This window comes from Carettochelys insculpta, chromosome 2 (assembly GCF_033958435.1).
Source record: "Carettochelys insculpta isolate YL-2023 chromosome 2, ASM3395843v1, whole genome shotgun sequence".
NCBI lineage: Eukaryota > Metazoa > Chordata > Testudines > Carettochelyidae > Carettochelys > Carettochelys insculpta.
Window position 1 is genome coordinate 95,136,670 of NC_134138.1, and position 15,933 is coordinate 95,152,602.

Genomic DNA, 15,933 nt, shown 5'->3' on the forward strand with positions numbered 1-15,933 from the left:
ACTTACTGAAAAAATGAATTATATATGTATTATTATAATACAAGTATTATATTATATTTCCTTTATCAATGGCAAAAACCACAAATTAATGGTTTGCCAACTTCTCCATAGTAATTTCGAATACGTTAAATATTTATGAGTAATTCATTTATCAAAATCTTAGATATTTTGACATCTTGATACCCAAGCCTGTACTAGAGCATTGGGATTTACTTTTAATTCAGAAACAGGTCTCTGCAGCAATTACTCTCTTTCATGTTTGCATTGCACCCAGCACAATGGGGGCCCCCAGTGCTGACAGGGGCCTGCTTATTATGTTTTAATTCAGTAAAAGTGGGGTTTTCAAAGGCACCTAAAACTCTTGAAAACAGATTTCAAAATATGAGCCATAATAAACAGTAATATGCAAAACTGGTTTTCATAGCTCTGTGTACAATCCAGACATAAACCAATCTCAGCAATGCAAAATACATTGATGGCATTTAATTGATAGCTTTACTATTACATAATTAGTCAAAAGTGACCAGGATTGCACATAAAGGTGCGTTTTCTCTCTTAATTTGAAACAATGCATTTGGCCACTTGCAGAAACGGGAGCAACAAATCATAAATCAAATCCTAATATCTGATATACCACTGCAGCATTTCACTGTTCATCCTTCTTCCACAATCTTTCATTCTTGACATACATATGTATATATCTAGTGATGACAACTAAAGCACCATACCTCTGGCCCAGGCAGGCTGAGAGATACGCCACAGTACTTCATATGTAGTTTTTATGGTCCATGTTGTATAGTGAAGCTGCCAAAGTACACCCTCCCCCACTGGGCTAGCCTTACAAAGTGGTAAACTTTTTCTACACATAGAAAAGAGATTCTAAAGGAAAAAGACCTAAAGAGCAAACTAAGCATGGTATTAGTCAGCACTCTTATTTTAACTGACATCTGACAAGCTGCTGTTCTGCCCATCTGTGTCTGGGCTGCACAAACCTAGGTGTAAGATGGATTATTATTGACTTTTATTTCTGTTTCATGAAACTTCCAGACAGAAGAACCCAAGGGACACATGGTAGCAATCCTCTGCTCACATCATCTGACCTCAGTGGAGAGACCACAATTTACATCAGCTGAGAGGTTCTCATCCAGGGTCTAATACTAGGCTATATACTACACTACACTGTGTACTACTATATTGCTACACGACAGCAATTGTTGACAGAAGTTACTGTCAGAAGAGATCTGCCAACGAAACTTCTGTCGACATATTGCAGCCACACACAAAAGCAGATTGCTCTGTCGAGCCACTCTGTTGACAGAGCAGCCAGACTGCCTGGACACTCTCTCGACAGAACGACCACCCTGAAGTACAGCAGCCAGGGCTGTCCGATGTTCCAGAAGCCCTGTCTGTCGACAGAGGGCCCCCCAGAATGTCCACACTTGCCTTCTGTTGACAGATTCTGTCAAGAGAGGTGTTCTGCCACCTGGGAGAACAGCAGAAGGCTGTTAACAGAAGTGTCATATTCTGCCAATTTACTGTGGACAGAACACCTTGATAATGTGGCTGCTCCATGGGTTTTGTCAACAAAACTCTCTGGTGTAGACATTGCCATGGAGTCTATAATTTATCAGCTCTGTGAAAGATGGATTACAATATTGTGCAAAGTACATAGCAAGCAATCCCAAGCAGTGCATCCTCCATTCTATTATTTTATAAGCCTTTATTAAATATTCACATGTGATAACCAATAATACTTTGCATCACAAAACCCTTACATGTTGTAAACAAAAATAATTTGAAAGGTTATATACAATTTAATTTAAGGTATGGCACAAATCTAGTAATTCTGATTCCAACCAGAGAGAGCAAAGGACACAGAGATGATTCTTCATAACAGTTTGAAATGTCCATTAAAATTAAAGAAGCAGAATACTGATAACAAATAGTTCAAATCCATTCACAATCAACCTTTAGAAACAAACATTTCGACAAATCCTAAAGCTATTTAGGCAGGCATTAAGTTTCCTTTGTTACCCTTTACTTGCACTGACTTGCTCAGTATTAACATTCTCAGTAAATCAACAAATCAGTGCTGTAAAAAATCACTGACATTAAGCAATTTTATTAACAAAAATCCTTCCTTGCAGAGTAGTAATTTACATTCAAGTTACATAGCCCTAAATGTCTTTTTTTCTTTCAAGTGCTCTAAGGAAATAGAGGAAAGGCTTCTCAGAAGAAAAACTTTTCAAACCGAATTAATGGATCAGAGCACGTCAGAAGAGAAAACGGACATATTTGAGGGACCATCAGTAGCATACAGACCACAGAAAATAAAGGAGTTAGAGGGCAGGTCAGAGTACAAATATTATGGAAGATCCATCTGACAGCACATTATGGTAGGACAAAAAGCTACCGCCCCCACCTCCACTACCTTCTTCCTGTTTGTTCATTTACAAACCAAACACAATGCAAACTATGCAAACAACAAGAAATTCCCTTCCAAATTCTCTGTAGCTGACAAAAAAGATGCTGTGATTATGTTTCCACAACACAGTGCTGCTCCCTAATGAAACAGAAAACAAAAAACTAGACCAGCCCTCACCACTTTTTTTAAAAAGCATCTCAAACAAAGCTTCCATTTTAATGTTCCAAACTGCATTGCATAATAATCCAGTGTGCAGGCTAAACCTTACTACCAACTGCAATTCACAAATCTGCATCTTCTCAGTGAGCAGTTAAGTTTCTCTGTTAAGTTGTAACTTTCTCTGTTAAGTTATAAGTTCTCTAGCGTTACAGCCTACCTTATGGGGGTTAAAGTTCTGTGGGCCCTGTATTTCAAAGAACTTCTGTTCAGCAATGAAAAGCTTCAGTGAAAACCTCCACATTTCACACAACACTCGCAGGAGCAAATTTCTTTAAAAATCACCAATGGTTCCTTGAGACTGGTTTTGTCACCTTTTCCGGAGAGATCTGGGGTGCATGCACACCCTTTGGACAAGTTGACAAAAAGTTCAGAGAGTCTCAGACATTGGAAAGGTGAGGGAGGGAACCTGTCATTATAACTAAGCTCCATTTTAAGGGACCCACAAAGGCAGTGCCAAGGAATTATCTTCATCCTGGCATTGGAAAAGGTTCAGAAAAGGACATAAATAATGATCTGGAACAGGTTCCATATGAAGAGAGATTAAAAAGACCAGGGCTTTTCAACTTAGAAAAGAGGAGACTAAGCAGTTGGGTGGGAGAGATGATAGAAGTCTGTAAAATCCTGACAAGTATGGAGGAAGTCAATAAGGAAAAGTTATTTACCTTGTTCCCTAATGTAAGAACTAGGGGTCACCAAATGAAATGAATAGGTAGCAGGTTTAAAACACAAAGAAGTATTTATTCATGTAGTGCAGTCAACCTGCGGAACTCCCTGCCAGAGGATGTTGTGAAGACCAGGACTTCAACAAGGTTCAAAAAAGAGCTAGATACTTTCATGGAGGATAGGTTCATTAGCACTTATCAGCAGTGCTTTTTTGTGTTAAAAAAAAAAAAAAGAGGAGCCATTACACAGCTGGCTCTCTGGCCCCCCACCACCTCACCCCAACCCCACAGCCAATCCCATAGCTGGGACTGCCAAGGTGCCAGTACTCAGTACCAGCAAGTACCAGCACAAAAAAGCACTGTTTACCAGCCAGTATGGACAGGAAGGGTATCCCTGCTCTCTGTTTTTCAGAGACTAGGAATGAGTGACAGGAGAGGGATCACTTGATGATTACCTGTTCTGCTCACACTCTCTTGGGCATCTGACACCGGCCACCATTGAAAGACTGGAAACTGAGCTATATGGACATTCGATCTGACCCAGTATGGCCGTTCTTATGTTCATCACAGATAGACCTGGCCTCCTGTGATTGTCTCAGGTTCTGTGACTATAACTGGGTGGTCACAGAACCACTGCTCATTAATCAGGGGTACAATTTGAGGGAGAACTCCACAATGGACTCTCCCTGAATTTTCTTCTCTAAAGCTCGCTCCTAGTGTGTACAGAAAATGATCAAACCCAATACTAGTAGCAGTAGCAAAAGGGGGAAATCATCCCTCTTTTACGCTACATTTCAGCATCAGTGCTTAATGGGAACCATGTAGATGTAAAAGTTAAGGGTATGTGGGGGATGGGGGGACAGAGTGTTGCCAAAAAAGTGACAAAAATAGCCATAAGTTGTATTAATGCAATATTAAGGTTGCAAAGACAGACCAAAATCAATTAACTAATCCAAAGGCTAAGGTTCTGACAACAGTGTTGAATCAGCCCCATCTCAAAATGTGGGTATCATTCTCTATTCCTGAAAATTCATACATGAGGGTATGTATTTGGGTTTTAGTTGCCTTGTCAGCCCATAACTGAACGGGTCCTGCGTCATTTTAAATTTAACAATGACATTGTATTACCACATTTTTGTATGTAATGTCAATAAGCTGAAAGAGAGACAACATGAAAACATTAAGACTTTCACTGACTTAAATTAGATAATTTAAAACTAACCGTAAAGTTTTTCTGAAAACTATTAAACTATAACCTTGTGTCTACATGTGCCCCTTCCTTTTGAAAGGGGCATGTTAATGAGCACATTCAAAAGATGCTAATGAGGCACTGCAATGAATATGCAGAGCCTCATTAGCATAATGGCAGCTGCAGAGATTCGAAAGTGCGCCTTGTCGAATCGCATGCCTCCCGTGGAGACAGGACGATCACCAGATAGGAAGAAGGGCTTTCAAAAACTGGCAGGGGAGCGGTCCTTTCGGAAGGTCCCATCTCCATAGGCGGTGCGCGATTCAAAAAGCCGCACTTTCGATTGCTGTGGCTGCCATCATGCTAATGAGGTGCTGCATATTCATTGCAATGCCTCATTAGCATCTTTCAAACCCGCTCATTAACATGCCCCTTTTGAAAGGAAGGGGCACATGTAGACCCAGCCTAATTGATTTATGTTTAATTATTGTCCAAGCCAAAGTCACTCTAACTTACTTCCTTCCTTCCTTCAAAATCCAGTGCCTTGATTATTGCACTTACTGCAGATCAAAGGCTGCTTCTAAGTGGATGCATACTGCACTCTGTTATCTTACAATAGCCTCTGAGCACTTTTTTGGCTAGATCTTACTCCAAAACATTTACTCCCTTTTTTAAAATATTCCATGATCATTGGGGAGAGTATATGTTTTGGTAAATAGACAGTTCAGTTCCCCTTTCAGCCTGATAGAACTGTAATTTTCAACAGCATCATTGTCAATTTAATATGCTTTTAAACAAATTATTGGAAAACACGGTTGTTTAAATTAAATACTCTGATCCATTAGATCTTACTTTCATCTAAATGCCATAATGATTGCATAGTTTCCTTTTCATAAATAATTGTTAATTGTCTGGGTACCTAAAAACTCTCAAATACAGCTGCAATTATTTTATTAGGCTTTTGTCACCTAGAAAACAAATTCTTGTACACATTTGGCATTGCTCACCTGTCTTAGATCCAGGGTGATGGTCACCCAGTGGTATTCCCTCCCATTTTGAATGCTGGGACTTTGCCACCAGTTATTCGTACCATCTATAGCATTAGAGATAGGGTGCTGTTCTGTTTTTAAATAACAAAACATTATTGTGAGGACAAATGTAACCATCTTTATTCTCATGAAGTATTTTCAAACTGTATGCTGAATAGTTTTCTCTGCATAACAAGCATCCATAAAACACTTAAAAGTGTGAAATTCACCCTGATCAATTAGTCCTATCCTGATGGATTAGGCACAGGTTGAACCTCTCTCATTCGGCACCCTCAGGATCTGATCGGTGCCAGACGAGAGAATTTGCTAAACCATAGGAAGTCAATATTTTCTAGCAGCATTGCCAACACTTCCACTGCTTACAGGGCCCTTAGAAGACATTTGGGTAAATTACAGCTAAATAACAGCATAGAACACTATGAGCCAGGACTGGTGGCTATAAACAAACTTTATGGGACCAAGGGAATCTTGGCCACACCCATAAGTGGACATCTGGCTATCTAAAATCATGCTGGATTATGGATATTGCCAGACAAGAGAGTTACAGATTAGAAGTTCAACCTGAAGTATGTAGGATTTATACTGGCACTCTGCACAAAGATCAAGTCCACCCACAACCCATATGGTGAGTATTCATGCAGGCATGTACCTTCCACATAATCTTGTGAAAGAGATAACATCATAAACTTACCTTTGGGGTTAGCACTGTTGTGGTCGCACACCCTGCATTGTGCATTCCGTAGAGGTCGGCCTGGCACGTGTTCCACAAGTTTGCAGAACATCTCTGGTCCCTTCTCACCACAGGTGGCATTGGTGCTAATACGAGCATGGCTAGCCAAATTTAAAATGGCAGGAAACAAACCTTAAGAAAACAAAAATGAATATCAATAATTTACCGATTTACCTATCATGAATATCAGTTAAGATGAGTGGTTAAAACAAAAAGTAATGGTTATTGTTGGATACATGTGACCATATAGGGTTTTATAGTAAATGTCTACCTCACCATGTATGTCCTAGTGTTTGGAAAATGGAAAAAATACATTGAGAATAAATTACCTTTATGAAATGAATTCTGCTTTATCTTACAAGTATTGTAAGAGTAAAAAACCACGATCATTCCATGCTATACCTGGACTGTTACTGAAGAATAAAAAAGCTATTTTTCAGGACAGAAACTGAAAACCACTTTTACAGTGTAAATAAATGAAAATCAAGAGGCATGTTTAATTTAGACTTACATAAGTGTCACCCCAATTCCATGGAAGGTGATTTTGAATTGGAATTCACAGCCACTGAAATGCTAAAGACTTTGGCAACATACTTTGAACCTTCAAGTTTTATCTGAGCTCCCCATACAGACTGAATTTTAGCCTCTAGCTCTTTGCTTTGCTACAGCCCTATAAAACTTAAGGAGGAATTTTTACTTTCAGCCTCCCATCCTCTGCAGTGTGTGGCATAGTAGTACAGTGGCATGTGTTTGGGAAGAGAGAAGCTATTAGCTGGAAGTCAGTGATCTCCAGCGGTTCTGGGCCCAAGAAATTGTAAATAATTATGTAAGTTGTCCCATCTTGTTTCAGAAAGCAGCATTGACAGGAATGGGGTCAATCTGCACCAGTCATTTACTGTTTCCACTCAGAGCAATGCCCGGATAAGTTGTCTGCTTCAGATAAAAGGGTAATTGTTAGTTTGAAGTCAAAAGGGCCAATAAACTCTTTACCTAAACCAAGTCACTAGAGGAGGACCGAGACCAGCTTCCTGCACAACGGTTTAACAGCTGATACTTGCAAGTTACATTCTCCAAATTAAGAGCTACTTTTTTTCCTAACAAAATATTAAACTCCGTGGAAAATGAAGGGTCACTCTAGTTGTGCTTGTATTGGAGTGGATGGCTAAATTTAACCTCTGCTGTTATAGCACTAATATGCAATTATTCTAAAAGGCGTTCTTTTGAGGCACATAAAGAAGGGGTGAGCAAACTTTTTACATTGGGCCCAGTTTTTATCCCTGTAATTAGAAGCATCCCCCCCCCACCTAGTGTAATCCAAACTGATGGAAATTTCAGTTATGTTCATATTAAAAAAAAAAAAATCTTTCAGCATGTGTAAGAAAATATGTTGAAAATAAAAACTGTATTCATCTGTATCTAAATGTGAATACACAAGCTTAAAAACAGCAATATATTTCAACATTTTTAATTAGATGGATTAGCCTGAGACCCAGCAGCTGATTGTACTGTGTCCCCTGTACAAAATTTCACGCCCCCCACTTTGCGCACTCCTGCTAAAGTATAACAGTCCTTTGACTTGAAGTTCCCAGAGGCAATGTAACTCCTAGTCCCACTGAAAATTATAGGCTACCGCAATGAACAATGCTGGGCACGGGCAGATACACAAATAAGCAAATTATTATAAAAACTGAGCAACCAGATGGCAACTGGCATCTGCCCTGAGATAGTTTAAAAAAAAAAGAGAGAGGGAGAGAGAGAGAGTGCGAGACTAGGAAAATATTTGGAGCACTAGATAAAAGGCTTGGGAAAACCAGGGGAGTAGCACTGGATACACTGGTCAATGGTTGGATATGATACCATGAGGAAGAGGAGGAGGTACAGATCCTGAAGGCTAGAAAGAGCTAACTCTTGGGAGGTCAATTAAGGGACTGTGGCAGAATAAGAAAAGGGCTTGGAGGAAGGAAAATGGCAGAGTTGCTGGCCAGAGCTCATGCTACTTGAGGGCCCTAAGGCTGTAGATTAGGTGGTTTAACATCCCTTTGGTTTCTCAGGGGTATTGCTGCAGTACCTGGTACAGGAAACAAAAGCTAGACCCCTGGGAATCCCTATCACCTCGGAAAAAGACAGGGTGAAGAATCTGGACTCTTATTACACTGGAAGGGGTAGATTTTTGAGGCAACTGGATAGTTAAACTACATTCCCAGAAAGCAGGAAACTGAAAAGTAGAGACATTAACAGAGAGAAAGTGAGTCAGCGCTGTAGCTCCCTAGATCCTATTTTTCTTTGTAAAAGCACCTGTCGACAGACAAATCTCGCTGGAACCTCTGTCAACAGAGTGCTGCTACGCACAACTTGCTCTGTCGCCAGAGGACTGCCAGACTGCACTTCCCTCTGGTGACAAAAAGCCGAATGGCAGCTCTGCAAACAGGGCTGCCCAGCAACTGGAAGCCCGCTCTGTCAACAGAAGTGTCTATACTGCACTTCTGTTGACACCTATGCCTCAAATTTTTGAGGGATAACACTGCCAAACCAAATGCAGAGTTCTGCCAGACTCTGTCAACAGAATGCTATATAGCTACATCTACACTAGCATTCCTCTTCCAAGAGGCATGCAAAAGAAGGAAATTGAAAATGCAAATGAGACACAGATTTACACATCTGGCACCTTATTTGCATAGTCTTTCAAAAGAAGAAAAGCATTGTAGATGTGGCTCTTTCAAAAGTAATTCCCATCTTCGAAAGAACCCTTCCTATTCTCTTAGGAAGAACAGTTCTTTCAAAGATGGAGATTACTTTCAAAAGAACTGCATCTACACTGCTTTTCTTCTTTTGAAAGTAGCTCTTTCGAAAGAATATGCAAATGAGGTGCCAGATATGTGAATCTGTGTCTCATCTGTGTTGTCAATTTCCTTTATTTCCATGCCTCTTTAGAAAGAGGAATGCTAGTGTAGACGTAGCCTATGTATGTAAAAGCTCCCTGAGTTCTGTCGACAGTCAGTGGCTACGTCTACACGTGAAGCCTAGATCGAAATAGGCTATTTCGATGAATAACGTCTACACGTCCTCCAGGGCTGGCAACGTCGATGTTCAACTTCGACGTTGCGTGGCACCACATCGAAATAGGCGCTGCGAGGGAACGTCTACATGCCAAAGTAGCACGCATCGAAATAAGGGTGCCAGGCACAGCTGCAGACAGGGTCACAGGGCGGACTCAACAGCAAGCAGCTCCCTTAAAGGGCCCCTCCCAGACACAGTTGCACTAAACAACACAAAATACACAGAGCTGACAACTGGTTGCAGACCCTGTGCCTGCAGCATGGATCCCCAGCTGCCGCAGCAGCAGCCAGAAGCCCTGGGCTAAGGGCTGCTGCCCACGGTGACCATAGAGCCCCGCAGGGGCTGGAGAGAGAGCGTCTCTCAACCCCTCAGCTGATGGTCGCCATGGCGGACCCGGCTATTTCGAAGTTGCAGGACGCGCAACGACTACACGGTCCCTACTTCGACGTTGAACGTCGAAGTAGGGCGCTATTCCTATCCCCTCATGGGGTTAGCGACTTCAACGTCTCGCCGCCTAACGTCGAAGTTAACTTCGAAATAGCGCCCGGCGCATGTAGCCGTGACGGGCGCTATTTCGAAGTTAGTGCCGCTACTTCGAAGTAGCATGCACATGTAGACACACCTAGTCTGAGTAGTGCTCAGTGTGTTTTGAAGTGTACTGTATTCAAAATATTAATGAAGAAAGGAAGGAAAGGAGGAATACACTATAACTGCTGAACCAGGCATAGTCCTTATTTCTTGTCCTCATTAGATGTTTTAATTGGAAGCAGATGGGTATTTTTGTAACACTGAACATTTATTTCTTGCCATCTTATTTATATCTTTGTATGCCACGCATATTGAATATGGTCCTGATTGTCGTCTCACTTAGGCTATGTCTATACAAGACATAGAAGTTGACCGTTGATATGCAATTTTAGCTACACCAATTGCGTAGCTAAAATCGATTTATCCATGGTCGACTTCTATGTCTGTCTACGTGGTGGAAGGTCAACGGAAGCGTTTCAATCATCAACCTTCCTTATTTCTTGCCTCTCACAAGGAGTATGGGGTCAACATCGACACCCAGGAATGTTATTTTGTGCATGAAACCCTGGAAGATCAACCCTGAGCAAGTCGATCTTCCGCCGCAGTGCGGCTCTAGCTGACTCCACTTTTACTCCTGACCTACTGGTATGAGATGAGAAGAATGTGTCCTTCCTTTTTTTTCCACTGAGAAATATAGATGGAACCTAAAGGAATTAGGAGAGAGGATGACAAATATTCTTTATTTGCATCATTTTCTAACAATCAGAAGTGTCTACCATTCAGTATTTGCTATTAGTCACTTAGGTTTCCCAATATCAGCCAGCTTTCATCATCTTTCTGTCACCTCCAGGATCATTCTGTCACCTCCATGTGACACAGCCTACCTGTAATGACCTCCCAAACTTAAATCCATGGATTAATGCCCAGGAAAAAGTAAGGCACTAGAGAGGTGCAGTGTGAAAATTTCACTCCAAAACTCCAAGTCAAATTAGCATTGGGTTCAAAATCAGTAGCAAAGCAGAATTTCATCTGAATGTTTTCCATTCTTCTCTCTTCACCACCTCACCCCTGGCTTCCATAATTACATTGATAATAAAACTTCTGACAGCTGATCACATGGTGTTGTCCCCTAAAAATAATGAGCAGTAGAGCCATAGTTGTCATTTAGCCTATGGGCCAGGACAAAAACAAATAATTCAGGGTTCGATCCTCCAAGATGCCGACCACTCACAGCTCCCAATGGGTGAAATGAATCTCTGGTTATCCTTCAAGACAATGGACTTAAACAACAGATAAATCTGGCCATTGGCAATTTGGCAGGAGTTTAGGAATTGCTCAATACTCTGCAAAAATCAAGCAGATTTATCACATACATTCTCCTCAGGGATGACAGAAAATTTCACATATGCAAGTCTTGCTTTATTCCCTAGCTATCCAGATATACATTATCATTAACTTGTGTATATTTTTACCAGCTAAACAATTTAGATTGGTTGAGTGAATTTCTTTTGTTAAAATAATTAACCAGGGGTTGTAGACAAATTTGTGGACAAAGATCCCATATAAAAACAAATATATTTATTTAATAATGCTGCCTGTGTTTTTTCGTTCCCCCCACTTTCTGCTTTGTAGCTGCAAGAGGTATTGCCCACCACCACTGTAAAAGTGGTAAGTATGATGCTGAGAAAACAAAGAAGAGACCCCACTGTTAACCTAAATAAACATGCATACTTTTTCTGATCATTGTCCAGCTCTTCACACAGTAACTCAAAGTTTGCCTTTAATTTGTTCACCTTCAGTTACTCAGCTGCTCATTTGGCTAAAACAAGAGAGGTTCCCACAGTAAAACACCACCGTATCAGGAACTAAATAGTGTTCAAGATACACCAACTAACCTTGAATAAGATCGACACCTGGAACACTGAGTTAATACCAAATTGGAATATATTTCTCACCCTTAAGTATTCAGACAGTGACACTTTTGAAGCCTGCCACTCCTGTTTGTAAGGATTTTGCCTTCCAAGGATTGCAATCTGGATGTGGCAGAGCTTCTCACATTAATGCTTGACCTATAAAAATGCTGGATAACTTGGCAGAATACAGAGAACAATTAACAATCAAATACTTAACTCGGAATACAGCAAAGTGATTTTCTTCAGGGACTAGAGGAAAGAAGGAATCCACCGCCCACAGATGGCCATGTAACAACCCAGCCATGAGGCCACAGTAAATGCACTTCCCTTCCACAGTGAAACACAACCAATAAACATACAGAGCAACAAATCCACTCATGCTGTCCTTGCTTCTTTCTCACCCCTCTAAACCAGGGGTGGGGAAACTTTTTTGGGTCAGAAGCCACTGACCTGTGAACAAATCCGTCAGGGGCCACAAAACTGAGAAGCAAAAAGAAAAAAAAAAATCACTGATGTGCTCCCAGCTGTATGGGGGTCTGGTGGTCTGGGCAGGAGGGAGCGTGCAGGAGTGGGCTGAAGGTGGGGGATCTGGGCAGGAAGCAGGTACAGAAGCAGTCTGAGCATGGAAGGTGCAGGTGGAGTGGGGTGGAGGAGAGGGGTGGGTGACTGGATGAAAGGGGGTGGAGGAGCAGGTTGGGGGTGTCAGTCGAGGTGGGAGAAAGGGTGCCGGAGGGCTTGGGGTACGTGTTCTGGAAGAGGGGGTTTAGGGTGAGGAGTCTGGGAGGCAGGGGGCAGCAGCAGGGCATGGGTGGAGAGTCTGGGTGGGAGGTGGTGTTGGCAAGGGGTGTGGGGTTTGGAAGGAAAAGGAGGGCTTGGGGTACGAGGTCTGGGAGGGAGGGAGGGAGGGAACAGGTGCAAGGGCAGAAAGAAGGGTGCAGGAAGGGGATGGGAGTGGGAGTCTGGATGGGAGGGGGTGCAGGAGTGGTTGTGGGGCAGGAGGTCTGGGTGATAGGGGCGAAGCTTACCTGCTCACCCCCAGATGCCCATGGCTCTGTGGCCCCTGCCTCTGCTCCCAGGCACCATCCTCTAATGCTGAAAGCAGCAGTAGGAAGCCTCCAGGTCGACTGCCGAGACTGCTGCCGCTCCTCCTTCCTCCCCCCAGCTGAGGAAACAGGAGCAACCAGCAGCAGAGCCTGGAGCTGCTTCCTGCTCTCCCTGGCCTCAGGCCCCCAGTCTGGAGCCGGACTGTGGCTTGTCTGATCCAGACTGTGAGCCTCAGGACTCCAAACCCTCCATGTTGCTGCAAGTCAGCTTGTGTGTGGAGGTGCCCCAAGCCTCAGGGTCCAGAATCAGACTAGCGGCGGTCTGGATTTGGACCATGGTCGGGGGTTCCCCTCCCCTGCACTAAACCCCTGCCTGTTGTGATGCAGAATGGATAGCTCCACAGCACTTGGGGAGTGTGGATCCCTCTAATGGAGCCAACAAATCTTGATGCCATTTTTACCGTATTCCACTACACCAGTCAGGGTGACCACTGCACTTGATACCCTTGCAGCATTTCCAGGGAACTGGCAGGAGCAAACTGATAGTCAGACAGTCAGCTGTCTTTGTGCTCAAGCGCGCTAGGATCCACAGGACTACAGACTGCAGATAACTGTCATATAGACAGGCACACCCAACATCAAATTATTCAGGACTTGTATGTCTAGGCACACAGAGAACGTCAATCTATAACAATCTTGGTCCCCAACAGTGGCCAGTCCCAGGTATTCAGATGAAAGTGCAAAAAACTCTGCCACAGACATAATGGAAAAAATCGCTAACCCACAGCAATCAGATGTTGGCTTATTCCCTGCAGCAGGTATGAGCAAACTTTTTATGTTGGGCTCCACTTTTCATCCCTGCAATTATCAGCCCCAGCCCTATCCATCTAGTATAATCCAAAACTACAGAAATGTTGATTATGTTCATATGAAGAAAAAAAAAATCCCTTTCACTGTGTGTAAGAAAATAAATATGTAGAATGTAAAAACTGTATTAATCAGTGTACATAAATGTGAATACACACACATAAAAACCGGAAGAGATTCCATCATATTTAATGAGATGGGCCCAGCAGCCTATCATGCAGTGCCCTCCTTATAAAATTTCACGCCCCTGCAAATGGGCCTACCCCCACCTCTACTTTGTGCACCTCTGCCCTGATTATGAGGGCTTAAATCTATGTCCATTTTTGTTTCTTTTTTTCTTTCAGCCTTTTAACGTGAAAGGTATTGCAGGAGAGGATTACTGCAGTGTCTGTAGTAACAGAGGACTAGGCAGAGAACTGAAAAAATAAAGAAACAGCAGCACCCGAAGAGCACATAGCAATCAGAAAGTGCAGGGGCTGGATGTCACATGAAATCAGAGCATCCAAGCAGTTTGGGAACCCAGTCAGGAGATATGTTTTCAAAGAACATGCACTGCCCACGCACTGCTTTGAAAACCACCCTCGTTTTTTGAGCAACCAAATGGGGTCAATCAAATCCTGTGATGGTGCCCAGAGGAGGCCCTTCTGAATGTGCCTTCAACTGATTTATTGTTTCATGGCCCCAGGCTCAGCATCAATGACTAAGAGGTACAGAAGTAAAGAACAGCCTTGTCTTGTTACTCTCTCCAGAGCAAAAGGAGCTGAAGGAGGCAGTTAACTAGAACACGAAACATATTTTCATTCAAACAAAGAGGAAACTCAAAAATATTGAGACTAGACTAATGCCTGCAGCCTCACACACCCAGAATAGAAGATGAGGTTTTATTTACACTGTTCAGAGCACAACAGTCAGGTTAGGACCTTTCTGGTAGGGGAGCTGCTTTAACATGCCTAGCTGGAGGTACTGGCAGCTCCTCCGGGCTGCACCAGCGCATTAAGTTCTTAACTTACCTGGGGTGGTGGTATACAGGAAGCAGCGGACGAAGAGGGTTCGGAAACTGGGGTAGGTGTGGGGAGTGGACCCGGCTGGGCCAGAGAGTGCAGAGGCAGCTGCTGGATTGCGGGGGTATTGGGAGTGGGCTGGGCCGGGCCGGGCCAGAGGGTGGGGAGGAAGGTGCAGAGTATGGATGGAGGCACCTGACCACATGGCTACTGGTGCCCTGTTGATCAGCCAGAGCCGCTTTGCAGCACGCAGCGCAGCTGCCAAGCCACGCGGCAAGAGCCACTTTGCCGAGCACAGCTGAAGGTACCGGTGGCTCCAGTGAAGGAGGTGGCAGCTCCTCCAGGCTGCACCAGCGGTAAGTCCTTAACCTAACTGCGGGGTGCGTGTTAGGGGACTGGGCCAGGTGGGTGTTTGGAGTGGGCAGGGTTGTGAGGTACGGGAGGAGCTGTGGGCACTGAGGGGTGTTGGGAGTAGCCAGGAGGGTGCGGTGGGGGTGGGGGGCTGCAGGCGGGGGGGTGTTGGGAGCGGGCAAGTCTGGGCCAGGGGTGTCGGGGGGCTGCGGGCCAGGGTGTGCTGGGAGTGGGCCAAACCAAGGGCGGGGGGCTGCAGGCGAGGGATAGCTCTGCAACAGAAGAGCAGACAGTGGCAGGGAGGATCGAGCCGGCCCGATCCTCCCTACCATTTGCCATGTGTTGTTTCTTCTCATTCCCATGGTCCTCCACAAGCCCCCAGCAGGGGCAGCAGCCCGTGGGTGCCGGGTGGGCAGCACAGACCCCTGAACATGATGGTGGGTGGGAGGACTGAGCGGCTTCTGCCCCCTCATGAGATGAGGGTCCAGGATACTTGGGTCCCTGGATTATTTTGATTAATCCAAATGGCATACGAACCATGATTTGGTCACCAGCATCCAAGGGATTGTGACTCCTTACGTCGCCCCAGGGAAGACAACCTTGTCAGAAAATTCCCCACTGCCTTGTGGGTAGGTTTGGGAGACCCAAACGCTATAGGAGTAAACCAGACAGAAAATCTGGAGTGGAGAGCCTAAGGCAGTTAGCAGGGAGGATTTGTCAAACTTGCTTTCCAGCATCTCCTTGCAGTCACCTCAGTTCCAAACGTACCAATTTCTGTCTCTCCTTTGGATTCAACTGGGGTGACTGAGACGGGGATAGTGCCACTTGGGCAAGACGCTTGCTCCACACACTAGCCCAGGCAGTGCAGCATGTAAGAGTGTGCCAAGTGAAGAGGACAC

General features: G+C 43.9%; 1 protein-coding gene across 3 annotated transcripts in view; it reads right to left on the reverse strand.

Moving 5' to 3' along the window:
• LAMA1 (laminin subunit alpha 1) overlaps nucleotides 1-15,933 on the reverse strand; it is a 211,348-nt gene that overhangs the window by 155,694 nt on the left and 39,721 nt on the right. For 2 of the 3 annotated variants that reach the window (XM_074987418.1, XM_074987420.1), the window contains exons 2-3: nucleotides 6,236-6,406; nucleotides 5,503-5,615 (exon numbers count right to left, since the gene is read on the reverse strand). In XM_074987418.1, the coding sequence (XP_074843519.1) occupies nucleotides 5,503-5,615; nucleotides 6,236-6,406 (284 nt within the window). Of the gene's footprint in view, nucleotides 1-5,502; nucleotides 5,616-6,235; nucleotides 6,407-12,797; nucleotides 12,823-15,933 lie in introns of those variants that run through there. The other variant, XM_074987419.1, reaches the window with a different exon arrangement.